A 17,565-nucleotide genomic window follows, 5' to 3' on the forward strand; every position below is an offset into this window, starting at 1 on the left:
GTTGGATCTCAGAACAGGGCAAAAGACGATAGTTAGTGATGCCTAAAATATATCACTGAAAAGCAAGCACTAACTAGAGATCACTATAGTAGTAATGGAGTCTTTCTACTCTGTATCCACATACCTTTGCACAAAATTTAAAAATAATAGAAACATAAGAAGATAAGGCAACAAAATGCCTCCCTAAACACCCAACACCCACAAAGCCTGTCCATGGATGTTTTAGGGGGAAGAAGGTAGAAGCCACACAGCCAAATTATTCAAAAGGACACCAGAGAGGATCAAAAACCAGATCAATAATTCTGCATTCAATGGGCTCACAGAAGATATAACTAAACATAGTGGATGTAATAAAACAATCAGGGAGGTCACAGAGAACATTAATAAAAAGCTGGCTGAACTAAACAAAACCATAAAAAACATGAATGTCCAATTTAGCAAAGAATTAGAGTCCATGAAAAGGTTCCAAACAGAAATCCAGGAGATTAAAAATTCTGTTGAAAGTATGAGCAGGAGAAGCAACCGATGTGAGGACAGAGTGTTGGAACTAGAAGAGAGGGCTGCTGTCAGAGACCTTACTGTTCAGAGATACCTTAAAAACAAGAGAACATGAAAAATGAGTCCGACAGCTGCTAGATGATGAAAAGAAGATGAATCTAAGATGAACGGGCATAAGTGAAAATCAGAAGACAGAACCAATGGCATTTAAAAAAACAGTTGACAGAATAATAACAGAAAACTTTCCAAGTGTATGGAAACAATTAAACATACAGATGAATGAGCCATGTAGAACCCCAAATATGATCAAAAGAGAACCTCTCCACAGCACACAGAAGTCAGAATCCCAGAAATCCACCCCAGGGACAGAATCTGATTACAGAAAAGCAATGGATCTCTTATGAAAGTAAACCCATTAGAATTACGGCAGACTACTCAACACAAATGTTAAAGGCCAAGAGAAATTGGAATGAAGTGTTTCAAGTCCTAAAAAGATAACACCTTCTAACCCAGACTTACATATCCTGCAAAACTCTTTCAAAATTGATGGGAAAATAAAGTATCTCCATGACAAGGAATACCTCAAGAAATTCATGACTACAAAACCAGCACTACAAAATTGTCTTAAGGATCTCCTACAAATAGACAGTAAGTCAGAGTAAAAACACAAGGCAGGTAAGCAGTAAAGCAGAAGAGGTGGGGGTGAAAGGAAATCAGCAACAATAATGCAATGAGAGGAATAAGTTAATACCTTTCAGTAATAACTCTCAGTGTGAACTGCCTTGGTTCCACAATCAAAGACCCAGGTGAGCAGAATGGATCAAAACCCAAAATCTAGTGACATGCAATATACAAAAACCATTTTTAATCAAAAAAAGAAATTGAAAGATGAAAAAAATGAAAGGATGGAAAATAATATTTCATGCAGTAGGAATCTAGAAAAAAGCAGGAGTCACTATCTTAATTTCAGACAAAGTCTACTTCAAGCCAAAACCGATCAGAAGAGGCAAAGAAAGTCCCTACAACTGGTTAAAGAAATAATTCACCAGAAAGAAATAACAATTATAAACAAATATGCAGGGGCTGGGGATTTAGCTCAGCGGCAAAAGCGCCTGCCTGGCAAGCGCAAGGTCGTGAGTTCGGTTCCCGGTACCGGAGAAAAACCAAAAAAAAAAAAAAAAAACAAATATGCAATAAAAAGTGGTATGCCTAACTTCATAAAATAAGTGCGACTGGACATAAAATGATCAGATAAACACTGACACAATTATAATCACTACCTTGACACCCTACTGTCACAAATAGATCTACTAGACAAAAAATCAACAAAGTAATATCAAAGTTGAACCAAACCTTTGAACAAATGGACTCAGTAGATATCTACAGGATATTCCACCCAACAACAGAATATACAGTCTTTTCAGCTGCACATGGACCTTCTTCCAAGATAGACCACATCATCTCTTAGTGATGGGCTTCTTAGAAGATGATGAAATCCTGTGCAAAACAGAGTGACTTTTTTTAGTCATTCACTGAGGTAAATACAGGATGCAGGGGACTTCCAGTGAGATTCTGAAACTGAGGGTTTGTTGTGGTGGGAGTGGGTTATTCTCAACTGAGAAGACAGTGGTGAAGCATTGATGTGGGTGTGCTGGCTCACAGTCACTCAGGATCCCATACATCTGTGTCTTCTGGGACCCATAGCAGCTCAGAGCCCATTCAGGGCTGTTCCTCATTTTCTCCCTTTGGTATTTAAGAAAGCTCTTCCAGTCCTCTTTTTTCATTCCTCTCTTATGCCTAGATCCAGTGACTAAATATTATACATTTGAACTTTCCATTTGTGTAGTGCTTTGTGATCTTTGAAGTATCATCTTTCTGAATGTCTCACCTAATTCATGTGAAACAGTAGAAGAGGTATTCTGTTTAGCAGCTAAGAAAAAAAATGGAAGCTCAGAAAAGAAACCTTAGAGCTGGATCTTCAGACTCAGAGCCCAAGTGGTCCAGGAGGACCAAGGAAGCACCTTGGCTTATCACATAGGCCCCTCCCTCTCTGTCCCCTTCCTCCATCCTGTCCTAGTCGGCAAGAGATTTATGCCATATAAACTCAGGTCTGTAAACCTTATCAGTGTCACCTGCCTGCTAGGTACTACACCATTGAGAACTGTCTGAAATCAATTAAGGGAATCTGTATAAACAGCTTTGTTATGTGAACTTTTGTAAAGGTGACTATTATCTTACATAAATGGGCCATAAACGAGGACTTAGCAGTTTTGTTTTACTTCATAAATTTTAGTCCTAACAGGGTTTTACTTATGCCTGCTTAACTACGTTCTAATAGCCAAGAATGTGCAACAGTTTTGCAGCTTGTTAGAGGTAGATTTTTGTGGTTCTAATGTAAAGAAGTATATAAAATATACTATTAAGGTAAAAGTTTATTTTATGAAGCCCTTACACTTCACAGGGTAACTGTTTCACTGTCTTTACCATTTTTTTCAAGAACTCAGACCAGATATGAATCCAAAATAAGAATATTCTATTTATATATAATTTTCTACACTTATATGCTGAGTCCAAGATAAAAACATTTTAATAAATTTATTAAAATTACATTTTAGTGCATAATAGAATTGAAGGTCTGCTTGTTCTTTACAACATGTTTAAGGGAACAGATTATATAATGTTTTCCTGTGGACACATGACACACCAAGTTGCTCAGGGATGTGATTCTTGATTAAATGTGACTTTTTCAGAGTTCAAAGTAATTTGGTGAACCTGCCTGGGGTGAGTTCTGCATTCACTACACCTCAGGAAGCCTAGATGGTCTAGAACCCCTAGACTGTCCTTAGGCTGTGATTTGTGTGAGCTGCAACACCCTACCCTCCAAGTTCCTTCTTTTTGAGACAGGAAGGTGTTCTCCTGGGCGCAAGGTGTCCATGTGGGCTGGGAGGTCAGAGCTCTGGCCTCCCCCACAAACTCCTGGTGCCAGCTTTCTGTGAGTACACCCGGGACACCCACAGCCTTTCCTGCTTCCTCACCTGAAAGGGGTGAGTGGGAATGGAGCAGGTTCTGGGGTCGACTTGGGGGAATTGAAAAGTGAGCTTATTTAGGAACAGTGAGTAGGGTCGTTTCTCACTGTGGGTAGAAGGTAGCCTTGGCATGGATTCCACTTTCTTATCCAGTGTTGGTGTCGCTGGGTTTCAAGTCGGTTCAGCCCACTTGAGGGCTTGGAGTTGAGGGAGGTACGAGGAGAGAATGGGAGTTGGCTTGATGAAAGAGGTCAGTCCTCTTTTGTCAGTCATGAGGTCTCTGCAGAGGAGATGAGCTGGCTCTGAACTGGAAGGTCAGTGGGCAGGAAGACAACTGTCAGAATCACGGGGTCTGTGTGCAGAAGGTTTCCTGTCTCTGACCTCACCCTGCTTTCCCAAAAGCTTTTCAGTGTGCTTTCTGAATCCGTAACTTGCATATCTTGGCTCCTGCAGCAGTTCGCGGTTGGAAATGCAGATGGTTCCTTGTACATAAGAATTAGGTAATTGTCCACCTGATTCTCAGACTTGCCTCAATGAGTGCGTGATTTTATATATATACATGGATACAGGGTTGTAGATGCGGAAGGGAGAGTAAACAGTGAACAGTTGGGAACATTTGCATGTCTGCCAAAGCCTTTCCAGGGCAGGTGTTCCCATAAATGGGCAACAGATTATACTGCCTCTTCACCTCCGGCAGGGGAGCCCCGGGGGAAAACATCTGGGAAGAAACAAGGGTTAAGAAAAGTAGTAGTGCTTCACCCGAACTCAAGTTCCTGCAGAGAGGGGAGAGCTGGGCTGAGGCAATGGGTCTTCCAGACCTTGTCTATTCTCGCATGATGCCACAAGGGATGGGGAGGGAGCCTATTATGGACATCAGGGGAAACCAAGGACCACTCCCCCTTCAGGGCTCTTGGCTTTGGCAAAGGAGTCAGCACATAATACGACTGCAAAGTCTTACCCACAGTATTGAAGAAGCCCTTAGTCAGGTGCAGTATTAGACTTCACCTTGGCCCACTGCGATTCCTTCTTTTTGAAATGTGATGGCAGGTTACAGAAGAGGCTCTGGGGAAGCAGGGCTGTCTCTGAGTTGAGCCCCTGATGGCCACTATCAGAGGCCCACCATGACAGTATACAGTTTTTCTGGCTTGAGTTCCTTGAGATTTCTGTCGTCCGGAGGGCAGCTCACTTCCTAACAAACGGTGCATGTGTGTTGGTATAGTCTGTGCAACTCTGACCCCCACAGTCTTGCTTAGGGAGACACTGTCTTCTATCCTGTACACGTGTGTGGCTCCATCATTGTGCTCATGTGGCTGTACTCAGCGCTGTGTGTCCTGCCACAAGCCATTGTGCAGCAGAGCAGACAGCTCGTGATGCAGGTCGCCAAGGAGGTCCTGATGGGTACCTGTTCTCTTTGCTTCCTTCAGAGAGTTCTCAAAGGAAAGAGAGAAGGCTAAAGCACGGGGAGACTTCCAGAAGCTACGGGAGAAGCAGCAGCTGGAAGAGGATCTCAAGGGCTACTTGGATTGGATCACTCAGGCAGAAGACATTGATCCTGAGAACGAGGAGGAGGGCGGAGAAGAAGGCAAACGCAACAGTAGGTGCTGCCCTTCCTCCCCCTGACCACACAGACCAGGGGCATTGCAGATGCCCTGCTGAGGCTGTGGGCAGCATGACCTCTTCTCAGCAACTTGCTCCCTGCCTGTCCCTGCCATGGAGAGAGCAAATGCATTCCTGCCAACTCTGGGTTTCTGTCTGAGGTTTGGGATTTAGGTTCTTATCCAGTAAGGGGGTTTTGTAGTTGACGAGGGTCAGACAGCTGCACTTATGGCCTCAGGAATTCAGTGAATACACACATTCACCCTGCACTCCTGGAGAGGAAGTGTCCTCGAGCCCCAGAGTGAGCGGTAGTATAGGACAAGGACTGGAAGAGTAGGGTCCCCCTGAACTCTCGGATGACCTAAGCTGGCTCCCACCTGTGCTACCCGTACAAAGGTAAATACTTAGCCCCTCAGGGGCTGGGAAGAAACCTATTCTTTCCCGTAAGCAGTTGTTAAGATGCCTGAGAGTCAGTGATGGTTGCTTTGTAGCTCACTTGCCTGGAATCCCATACCGTGACACTAGGTGTGCTAAAGTACTTTTTGCAAGAGGCCAGGCATGATAATTGGTCAGCCACTGGAACTAATTGGCATTGTCAGTCACGGTGTCTCTTTTCCCACAGATGTTCTCTTACTTTTCTGGCCCCATTTGCATGTCAGGTAAAGGTAGAAATTGAAATTCAGCAGTGCATTGGACTAGGATGCTTGTGATTTGTTTCAAATCTGGAATAGCTGATAGTAAGGAGCAGGAACATAGCCAGTGAGAAGCCTAGGCAACCAGGTTCAATCCTATCTTGCAGATGCTGAGTCCCACCGTGCAGAGCCCCTGGTGTCGTGGTCTGCTCCCTGTCTAGGAAGGGCAGCTCTGCTCACAAATGCAGCACAGGGAGTCAGAGCCCTGGAGCACACAGGGAGGCAGCCTCACTGCAGGGGTTGGGAGGAGGGGCTCACATGGAGGGGGCATATGACCTGCACCTTGAAGGGTGGTATGACAGCTCAGTATTGAGAGAAAGAGAAACCTGACTCAAAGGAAAGGCATGAGGTGAGCAGGGGCCAGGTTTGGAGGATGGGATGGGTGCTTGTTGGGGCAGGAGCGCAGAGCGTATGAGGGTTGGGGTTAGCTGTAGTAAGATCAGCTCCCCTCCCCCATGAAGTGTGGGAAAGTCAGGTTTGTACCTCTTAGCAGCGGCAGTGTGTAGAGGCCTACGCAGAAGGGACATAGAGTAGAGGGGACTCCTCACTGAGTCAGCTTTTGCGTTTCTGAGACTGGGGCTCTTGTGAGCCTGTGTTGTTGTTGTCATGGGGAGGGGGATTCTGTGTTGTCACGGGTTCCTGTGACGAAAGCCTGTGTGTGGACAGGGTTCAGCACAGTCTGGCCCTCCCTCCGTCCTTCCCACTCTGCGTCTTCCCAGGCTCAGGAAGAGAGGAGGGCCGTCAGCCCCTGAGGATTAGGAAACCACTGCCAGGAGACAGTGGGAGGCTTTCTAGAGCTGACTGTGTTTGCTGAATGTGTCATCAGAGTTGATAAATGGACATTTGAGTTCCACGTTTGGCGCTGTGTCTGCCGGGTGATTAGAGGTAAGGAGAGCGTGGGCACATCCTCAGCACAGCTCTCCTTGGGGGACCGAGCCAGCCTGAACCCCCTGGTCTTCTCAGGGCTTCTGCACCTGCTGTCGCTGGCAACAGGACGTCTAGGTACAGCTTGGGGATGCCCACCCAGCTTGCTCTTCTTCACTTGCAGACTGCAGCTTGGGTGCTGACCTGGGGAGGCCCCGTAGCCGTCCACTGCCCCCTGTTAAGCCCTGCCTGTAGTGTGCATGTGTAAACCAGAGAAAGTGTTGCCCCTTTTTCTTCGCAGAGCACCTTCCCGTGCTGGTGTAGATGTGCCCTGGGGAACCGAGTGAGGTCCTCCTGCAGGCTGCTGCCTTATCATCTTTTTATTGCTCCATCTCTAGAAAAAAATTGTCAGCGATCCAGAAACTGTTGTTACCTGTGTCAGTCGTAATAGAGTTGTTTCCTGTAATTTGAAAAGTGATTTCACTGGACTTGAGGAGGAGATATTTTCTGGTGGTCTTAAGGGTTCAGGTTTATCTGTGCCTGGCTTCGCCTATGTGCTGCCCCTGGCTGAAAGAACCTGACCGTGGGATGAGCCAATGAATGCCCGTACCTTTCAGAGAAGTTAGCGTGGAGGGAAGACACAGAGGGTGGTGGCCGAGTGTAATACAGTCTGCAAAAGCCGGTGCCATAACTGAGCGCCTGTGCTGTGTGAACCCAGACGGGCAGAGAGAGGCTGGCTAAAGGGTGTGAGTGGGTGGTTGGTACGCAAGGAAGGCCCTGGGGAAGAGGCGGCGTCCTCTCTGAGTCTGAGGGGAGAGCGTCCAGTAACTGCAGAAGGCAGGATGGGGTGGCTTCAAGCTAAGAAAATGACAAGGACAAGGTGCAGAAAGGGACAGATATTCCAAGCCCCTATGTGTGTTATTTATAATATCATCAGGGAAAGAAACAAAGCCCCTTTAGAGCTGTAGAGCTCCAGAATTAACTCTGTAACCGGAGCTCCCAAGCCCGTAAAGCTACAGTATATCTTTGAAACATCAGCATTATGGTTTCTGCTATGCACAGTGATGTGTGACTGAGAATGATTAACTAGCCTAGTGTCTAATCCAGGAGAGCAAATTCTCCTTCGGTGCAACCTTCTTCTCTAGAGAGCTCTTTCTGCCAGGTGCCGGGGTTTCCAGGGGAGCGAGGTTCACGGGATTTCTGGAGTCATAAGGTTGCCAGAGCCGCAGTGATGAGGGTTTTGATAAAGGCATAAATCCTAGGCCGGCGGAGCCATGTTGAAATTTAACTGATTTAGGAAGAGAGCCCCAAATCTCTTGATGAGAGAAGAGGAGCTTCCCTGAATATAAGCCTCAGCAGCCCGGACTTCTCAAGAAGTCAGTACTGATGGGGGCTCCTTGGGCCTCCCTTGGTGGCCAGCTCTTTTGTTCCGACCACACATAGAAAACCCAGCCAGAGGAGAGGGTTTCAGCCAGGCCCTCCTTGCCTGTCATTCCGGGCCCTACCCCCTACACATTCCCGGCCTGGGCCTATCCCTGTATATCTGATTAGCAGGCTGCCGAAATGAGGGCGTTGCCAGTGTCCTTGTTACGGTGTCTATCCTCCCTGGGTGTGTGAGATCCCCCACACATGCCTCACACTCCAGCTCTACTCCTGTGTGTCTCTCGGGAAGGGGATCTTACACTGCCCGGGCCTCCTGACTTCAACCATCCCGGGTTACCGTGCTAATCTGGCTGATTGCCATTTTCAACTTGGTTTTGGGTATGTGGTGAGCAGTTTCTTCTCAGGCACTGAGGAATTAAGTGAAAGTGTGAGAAGAAATCTTTGCTGGTGGCTGAGCCTTCACCTAGACGAGCCAGGGGCGGGGGTGGGGGAGTCTTTCCCAACTGCAGGTGTCCATGAGCTCAGAAGAGGCAAAGGCTTTGAGCTGCAGGGTATTTTGATATCCTGTCTCTGGAATTGACTGAGTTTTGTGACTTGGAATTTGGTCTTTTGTGTGAGCAAATAACGCAGTACCTCCGAACCCCACTTTCTAGTTCTATAAACAGGTAATAAAGGTATCCATCCATGGAAGCACTGAGAGGTGAGGTGTTTGGTGACCAGTAGAAGTTGCTGTAGTAGCACTTGCGGCTGCTGTTGTCATGTCATCAGACTGCAGTAAAGCTGGGCCTACAAAGAGATTTCTGCAGTTCCTACTGGGCCTCAGAACCAGCCTCAGGGAGAGGACTCCTTTTGTTCATACTGCAAGGTTCTGAAGTGTGGATGAAAAATACACCTGTTCGCTAGGTCACCTCTGAGCTAAGGCAGCACAGCTTGGTAGTTCTGAGTCCACTTCTTATTCTTCAAGGCTGACCGTCAGAACAGATGTTGAATCAAGTACTTGGCGAGGCTGCCACATGATCTTTTCTCGCATTCTGCTAAATGTCACTTGCTGCATCTGTGGAGGCCAGGCTGTACATTACAGTCACCTGGGGAGCCAGAGCCTTGTGGTGCCGCACTCCACCCTTGGAGACTGGCTCACTCTGGGGCGAGAGCCAGAGATGGCTCTCTTTTAAGCTCTCCGGGGTTCTTATGTGTAACTCACACGGGGAGCTCCTGAGTAGCAGAATGCTGTCGTTGCTGAATATCCCGCTGGTCCAAGCACTCACTTGAGAGGAGAGGAGAGGCGGTCAGGTCCCTAACCAATCTTTTGGGTAACTGGGGTGTAGGGAGAACCTCTTTGTGCATTCTTGGACTACTTAACATGCCAGACCCATAAATTTGCTGTTAGAAAGCTAATGCTGCACAATTAATTGAACGGACAAAATTCCCTTGGAAGTCATTTCTTGAACATTTGGGGAATTTTTCAAGGATAATTTATTTAACTTTTTTGCTGAGCCTCAAGTTTCTTAAGAAACCCTGCCAAATCTCACAATGATTTTTTAGACGTATGCAGCTGCTTCTGAGTTAACAATGGAGTTTTTCTAGGGCCATTAAAATCTGGAAGCCTAAAATTCTATTTTAAACTCTTCTCATTGTCAGTGATTAGTCTTAAAAAAAAAATAGCATTAAAAATAATAAAATCGTCTTAAAGGAAGCTCATTCTAAAATTCTGACCAAAAAAAAAAAAAACAGGGCAGCTTCACTGTGGGAACTAAACAATCAGTAATCCCTCTGGATGGAGTTACTTGATGCTCAGGGAAGAGAGGAACTGAAGCTCTGACTTTGCCCACAGGGAGAGCCTGTCCATCTTCCATTCCTCAGTGGTCTAGAGGCTGCGGGCCTGGGCCCTGCACAACTCCCACTGACCTCTGCCTACCCTAGGACGCAATGCACAAGGTCTCCATAGCTGCCTGTATTGTACCTGCACTACCTGGGTGCCTTTTCCTGCAGTGTTCTCTTCAGGCATAAGCAGGCAAACAGGGATTGCATAGCTCTTTGCAAGCACAAGGCCATTTGCTGGTCTTACTTTAAAAGATTGTATTTTTAAAATTTGATTTATAAAACTGCTTTCGTTACAATTAAACTCATGGCACAAGTTCAAAACGGAAAATATTCAACTAAAAGCTGTAAAGCAAACAGCAGCAGTTTGAGCGGCATCTGGTAAACATGTGTCCAAGTCACCTGCCCTCACTGGAGAGCCTGCTGGCGGTGTGACTGGGAAGGCTGCCTGGGACGGCGCGGTGCAGGGAACAGTAAACCCACCAGCTTTGGAAGATTTGGAAGCCCAGGCACACCCTCCGTACTGAGTATCAAGTACTCATTTTTAAAGGTATCTTCCCATGTACCATTGCCATGGGCAATGGAGGTGGGCTCAGGGGTTTATCCCACCATAGAAACGAGAAAGCATGTGGCCAGATTTGTGGAGTCTTAAGGTTGTTTTTGTTATTTATTTATTTTTAGTATATTTTAATCCTAGAAATAGAATTTGCCTCCATAAAGAATTCATATAATATCAGTATATATAAAGTAATACATGAAATGCTTTGTTCCCTCTCTTTGGAGGGAGCCAGACTTAGCAGTTTGGGGCTTCTCTCACACGTCACCTTCTGCACCTAAGACTGTAGGATTTTGCATAGACAGATTGCTTCCTACCTGAAGATGCCTGGTCTATGTCTTTTTCCTCGAACTGTTCCCTGGACATCTCTTTCCATACTTTTAAAATAAAATTTGGGCCATTTTCAGTAAACTGCCAGTTTTTAGGAGTGCTGTGGTGGAGTAATACTCTACAGCACGTGGCCTGTACTTCTCCGCAGTGGTCAGAGCCGCAGCCTTGCATGTGTGCGATGACCTGATTGATGTTCCTCCCCACAAGAGCCTGAGCACCACGGGGGCAGGCACAGGAGGCGCTTCTGCCCTCACTGTGGGGCCAGGACCAAGTGCGATGTTCCTCACGCATATGAGAAAGTTACTGTTGAACGAGAGTTATTTGTTGAATGAAAGGACGTAGATAACAACTAGCATTTATCAGGTGCTTCCCGTGTGTGAGACCGTGCGTTCCTGTTCCACCCACAGGTCTGTGAGACAGGAGCTTGATGGATGATGAAACTAAAATGCAAGTTAAGTAGCTTCCCAAGGCACTATGGCTATTAAGTGGCAAAGCTGGGACTTGAACCCATGTTCTGCCACAGTCTACATGTTCATCCCCCTCACCCCCAGGAGTGTGTGCTCCTGCGTCTGTGCACACATGTCCACATTCTTGTGGAACAGGTTAGGGGCTTGGGGTGCTGAGGAAGGGCACCCACTTTAGAACTGTGTTATACCCAGTAGTGTGTGCCTAAGCCCCCAGCCCCGGCCAGCCCCACCATTCCTTCTGCGGTTGCCGTGCACTGCTTCTGCAGTTCCCCTCCCTGGGGCATGTGGCCTGTGCTCCAAATATTAGATAGCTTGGGCTGATCATGCAGTCACAGAGTTGTAAGAATTTAGAGGTTCTAAAGCCGTTTTTCTTAGGACCTAGTGGCTATAAGAGAGTTGTAGCTGTAAAAACAAGTTATGGTTGGCTATGCCTTGCCAAAGCCAAACCCATTACTTCTGCAATGGTAACTTGATTCACAAACTTAATTTGTTCCATGATTCTGGGGAAGATGGCCACATTTGTGTTCATGTGGGGAAGATGGCCGAGGTCATGTTCATCCCCTGCTGTGGAGTTTGTGAACAGAAGCAAAATTTTGCTGAATGCTTCTGTTTGCAAGCTGAACGCTTCTGTTTGTTAGTGAACAAAAGTATTCATAAACCACGGTATCACTGTATTACCTCCTTTACTGTTTGCCTCTTAAAACAGCCTTACGCAGGTCCAAGTATTACTCACAACTTACAGGAGAAGAAACCAAGGCTTGATAAGTTATGTAACTTGTTCACGTTCATTCAGTAAACGACAGGGGTGGGGTTAGGTCGAAGCTATTACAATCCAAAGCCCACCTTTTCATTCTCACCTGTCCTGCCCAGAGATAGCAGTACTGAGTGGAACTGAAGTGCCCTTTCCCTAACAGCCTTCTTAAAGGGGTGACCAAACATGGGAAACCCTTGTCCGGTGTCAGTTGGTTATTTAGAACAGGTTCTTTTTTTTTTTTTTCTGGTACTGGGAATCAAACTCACGACCTTGCGCTTCCCAGGCAAGCGCTGTGCCACTGAGCTAAATCCCCAGCCCCTAGAACAGGTTCTTAAAGATAGATGTTTGTGTAGCAGCTACAGCAAGTAACTGTCCCTGACCCGTCAGACCCTGAACTATAGACTGCTTCCTAGAGAAGGGCGGCTGCAAGGTTCCAAGTGTGTGTCAGAGGTCAGAGTCCTTTGGGCGCCTCGGCTCCCAAGGCCTGTTGCCTGCCTTGGCCCTGCTGTTTGCATTATTCTTGCTGCCCTCTGCTGTGTGGTAATGAAATTGCCTGTGTTCAACCTGAAGGGGTCACAGTGGCCGACTTGCTAAAAGAGGATAAGAAGAAAAGGAAGTTTCGCTGCTTTCACCAACGCAGGGCTAAAGATCACGGTAAATTACTGAGACTGAACTTTCTCTAAAGAAGACTCTTTGCCCCACATTTCTGGTACCTTTTCTTTTCAATAGACATTGTGTGAAATGCATGTGCCGTGTGGTGTGTTGGGAAGATGCCTATTTTAACTGCTTGATTTCTTTGAAACTTGGTCATGCTGTTTTCTTCTTGTCTTTCCCTAAAATATGTGTTTTTGCCAAGATGACATTGTAATTTCCTTTTTGTTTGAACTCTACCTTATAAAGAAGCAGCTGAACCAACTCAGAAAATTTGATTCCACATGAATATTTGTAGACTGGAAGACAGACTTTTTAAACACTTTTCCACGAATGATGCTTTAAAATTTAAACTGTTTAGAAATTCCAGTAATATTATTTGATTGATTTTTTCCAGGCTGCATGTTTTAAATGGCTTCTTGGTCTTCCAGTCTCTGGCTGGTTTGCCCAGGACAGTGCTAAAACTAGTAATGGTGACTTCAAGAGTGAAGTTAAAAATAGATTTCTGGGATGCAAAGATTTTTGGGTACTTGCCTTTCCAAGTGAGAATATGCTTGTACGGGCAATCCTTCCTAAAGTAATGCTGGCCGTACCCCTGATCACAAGTCCTGGCTGACCAGGCAGGGCCATCTCCATGTGGACATGCATGCCAACAGCTGGCTCCCTGCCCTGTGCTGGCCAGGTTACCAGTGTGTTTGGACAGTAAGACAAAGTTTTGCCTGGGCACACTGGCACGGTCAGGGTAGTGCTGCCACTGAGAGGGACCCTGAAGAGCATTTGAGAAGACTCAAGCTGCAGGGCACAACCTGGGGAGCAGATGACACTGTTTCTGTTGTTTGTTTCTTTAAGTATCTCCTGCCACCCCTGGGAATGCTGGGTTCAGAGGTTAAGAGAAGAGGCCTGGGACAGTCCGTGAAGGATCTGAGCAAGGGCTATAGTAGAGTCCCAGTCTCATCAGAAAGCCCGGAAGAATATAAGAACGGAGGGATTGTCGGAGGCATTCGGTACACTGCGGCTCTGCACAGGGGAGGGGAGGAGGAGCTTACCTGAGGCTGGACAGGCAGGTGGGGGCAGGGATGGGGCTGGCTCGCTTAGCTGTAGTGTTTACAGAGTGCCGTAACAAGAGCCTGGCCTTGTTGCAGTTCCCTGCAAGGAGGAGAGCTTCAGCTATGCAGGAGATACTGTCATGAACAGAATAAAAATGCCATTGAAACTGATTTAGAAATATAGCTCTGGGTGATTTGTAAAACAAGATGAGTGCTTCTGGTTGCCAGATGAAAGGAGACAAACACCCCCGCCCCCTCCGCCTACCCTTCTAAAGGAGGGCTTAGACCTTGTGACTTTTGAAGGCATCTTTGTTAGTATCCTGAGATCTTTAGGGAGAGGACACGGCCTAATATTGTCATGCAACGAACTTTATTTTGAGTAGGAGTGGGCTTTAATTGACTGCAATACCCAAGAACTCTAAAAAATGACCCTGACCCTGCTGGTGAAGTGGGGCGAGGGCCCTTCTGCGGATGTTGTGCTGTCCTTGGCAGTGATCACATGGAGAGAGTTGTTGTGTGAGCACAGTTACTGCCTTGGACCCGGGAATCTTGGTCTGGCCTTGACCCACATTCTCCGAGAAGAGTCTGGCTGCCTTATAGCAAAAAAGAGTCTGTTACTCCGTGTCAGCTAAGCATGTCATCACTAGCATGTGAAAATGCCTACTGAGGACATGTGTGTGCTTTTGGGTTTGGCAGGCATGTTGCATCATGGTACTGCTCATGCTTGTCATGAAAGTCCCTGTCCACTGGGAAGGCAGCACAGACTGCCACTGCTCGGTTGTCCAATGACATCCCCTTCTCCTTCCTTTGAAGGGGAAAAAAAAGAAGGGCTAGGTGCTGGGACGTGGAAGAAATGCTGTAAGAAGTCCCTAAGATGCTGGAAAGCCTGTCCCGGAGAGAACAGATGAGTGGGGCTCAGCATATCTGTGAATGAGGCTGCCCGGTGGGACCGTGTTGGGCACGTGGCCGCCTCCCTTTGAGTTCGCGTGACTACACGACCCAGCATCTCCAGGGGGCTGCCAAGACCCCTGGGAGCTGCTCTTCCCTGTGCCGTGCTCCATTCCCTGGAGCGGTCAGCCTGGAGGGGCCTTGGAGTCAGTTCTTCTGGACAGGTTGTGACTACTTTCTGAAGATACTTCCGATCCCTTGTCACCTGGCAGAGCTCAGAGAATGCAAGAGAAATCCCCTACATGCTGGTAGTAAAACCAGACAGGATTTTTTGCTTTTTTCACTTATAGCAGGTCCAAGGTAGAGGGACCTTAGAGGTGACAGAGTCTTACAACTCACTTTACAGATGAGGTAGCTAAGCACAGACAGAGGAAAGCACTTGTTCCTGTATCACCTGAAGCCACGCACCAAGCTTTTCTGATAGCTCTTCAAGAGTCTTTGAGCTCGTTAGCTTCCACCATTTAAGGAAATTGCTCTGAGAATTTGACATGCCCGTCAATGGCGGGCATCTTTTGGGGCTGTCTGCTTAGACCTGAACATAGAGCTGTTCTCTCATTCTCCTTCTCCCTCTTTCTGTGCATGTGCATGTGCTTGTGTGTGTGTGTGTGTGTGTGTGTGTGTGTGTGTGTTGATTTGCCACTGAATTCACAACCAAGCAAGCATTGGTTGAGAATCCTGCCATCCTCTGGAGTGACAGTAGGTAGAGAAATCTCCATACATGGTGACAATTCTATTTGTTGTGTTGGTCTGAAAAACAGTGTATTTCCCTTTCCAGTTTATGTTGTGTGGCATCACCCATACTGGCATCCAGGCCCAGTAAACTGTCTTACAGAGAAGCGGGGCACACGGCCTCAGAGAGTACTCCAGGTGGGGCCTGGCCCAGGCTGCCTGTGCCACAAAGGCCTTGGGATCCTGTCCGCAGTCCATGGTGCCGGGCTGCTGGCAGGCACCGTCTTCACCACTGCAGTCCCCGGGGTCCACTCAGTGCCCCGCATTCTAAGCATGGGGGTCTATCCTGGAGCATTCCCACAAATTCCAGTGCCTGAATAAATTACAAAGCACAGGCCCTCAGCCACCCCAGACTTTCAGTAGGTAAATTATATTGCAAGTCAGCATTCATTATGGATGACAGCTTGTCGTGATGCCTAGTTCCACCCAGACTTATTAGGAATAGTTTTGTTTGTTTGTTTGTTTTAATTTATGGAAAGAAAGAAACTTCCTCAACATAGGTCTAACGTTCTCTGGAGTGTGTAAGGGCAAGGATTTAAAGCCTTTCCCCGTTCAGGTGGCCCAGGTATATTTCTACAGGAGGGAGTAGCACCTACCAGGGGGACGCGAGTAGTGAGTCTTCCTGCCCTTGGTGAGGCCTGGCCACTTGTCAGCACTCACTGAATGACTGCTGGAAGGGACAGAAGTCACCCTGCAGGGGCCAGTCAGTTAGGAGAAGGGCGTTTGTTTTAGAAACTTGCCCTGGGGTTTACTTTCAGAGGGTTTTGTAACTCTTTTTGTTTTCATTTTTATAAACTTCCAGTGGTCACAAGTGCAGCTTGATATTTTTACTGCCCCTAGACCTTGTGGATATGGTCTGCTGTTTTTCTGGGTGTCTAGAGGCTGACGAAAACTAAAACAATCAATGCTAGTGAGCAATAGACTTGCTTGGCTTTGGAACTTTTTGGTTTGTGAAATTTTAAGCATATATCAGTGTTTATGCCAACTCTTAAGTATGTACCAGTGTATTTGAGTACATCCCAAAGCCTGAGGGATGCATAGCCTGGCAGAAGGAATACTGAGAGGAGCTTGGGAGAGCTTTCTGGTGTCTGAGCTGTGTGTTTCACGGCAAGCCGGTCAGTTCTCACATCTGCGCAATGTCAGAGTTTGTTCCTGTATCCCCAGAAGCCCCTTGTAATACTAACAGTAGATGATTTTTAACTCCTGACTTTAAAAAATGCACATGAGATCCTCTTGGGGCTAAGCAAAGTGAAGCTCATATCAACTTATTAATATTAAAAAAGTGAATTCCCAGTACAAGTGAAGGGTAAAATGGTTTAATGTACAAACAAGGTCTTTGTTTCAAACTACTGGGTCTAATTTTTTCAGTACTCTGGAAAAGGAATTGCTTTCCATCTGTGGGCTTTGTTAGGGGATCCAGAGGCTGGAGCAGATCCTGAGGCTTCCAGAGCCCCACCTGAGCAAAGCTCCTCTGCTCAGATGAAAGGTCTGTTTCCAGAGCCAAAAGGGATGGCCCACTTCTAGCACATTGCCTCATCCTTCCCCTTCCACTCCTCCTCGGGAGGCCTGGTGACATCATCCTGGAATAGGCCTATTTATTATGTGTCAGTGGCTCTGTAGGTGTCAGATAATGATGACAGGTGAGGTACTTTCTTTGCCACAGGCTGAATTAGGGAATGGCTAATTCTTTAAGACAAACAAAAGATACAAATCAAGAGTGGTGACTAAAGCTGATTCAGATGGAAGAGTATTCACACAAGACACTTCAGTACGGTGGTAGCAGTGGGCAGGGTGACTCGACCCTGGACAGGGCCACTCAGCTTGCCCGAAGCTGTGGGAGAGCCTTCCTGAGATGCTTGTCAGTGTTCTTCATTTGTGAGCTTCATTAATTGCACACTGCTGAGGACCCAGCTTCTGGTGCCTCCCTGCATTGAGATGTGCCTACAACCCAAGAGAGAGGTGCTCCCCATTTTACAGGTGGGGAAATGGAGGCACAGAGAAGCCAGGTCACAAATGTGTGGTTTAGATCTGGCCTCACCAAGAGTCTGCGCTCAGGCACCTTCTGCCTGATACCTGAGGACACAGCTCAGAAAGCAGGACCCACCTTACCTTTAGTGCATCCTGGACTTGGGGTGAGGAAGTTCTCTCTCTCTCTCTCTCTCTCTCTCTCTCTCTCTCTCTCTCTCTCTCTCTCTCTCTCTCTCTCT

At 46.9% G+C, this 17,565-nt stretch overlaps 1 protein-coding gene across 10 annotated transcripts in view; it reads left to right on the plus strand.

Annotated features, from left to right (window-relative positions):
- The window catches only part of Cacna1d (calcium channel, voltage-dependent, L type, alpha 1D subunit), a gene marked incomplete at its 5' end in the record, with an annotated part of 346,833 nt that overhangs the window by 238,852 nt on the left and 90,416 nt on the right, over positions 1-17,565 (plus strand). For all 10 annotated transcript variants that reach the window (XM_005387369.2, XM_005387371.2, XM_013515608.1 and 7 more), the window contains 1 exon segment: positions 4,949-5,118. In XM_005387369.2, coding sequence (XP_005387426.1) covers positions 4,949-5,118 — 170 coding nt within the window.

Source organism: Chinchilla lanigera, unplaced genomic scaffold (assembly GCF_000276665.1).
Source record: "Chinchilla lanigera isolate Chin_1 unplaced genomic scaffold, ChiLan1.0 scaffold00029, whole genome shotgun sequence".
NCBI classification, from domain to species: domain Eukaryota; kingdom Metazoa; phylum Chordata; class Mammalia; order Rodentia; family Chinchillidae; genus Chinchilla; species Chinchilla lanigera.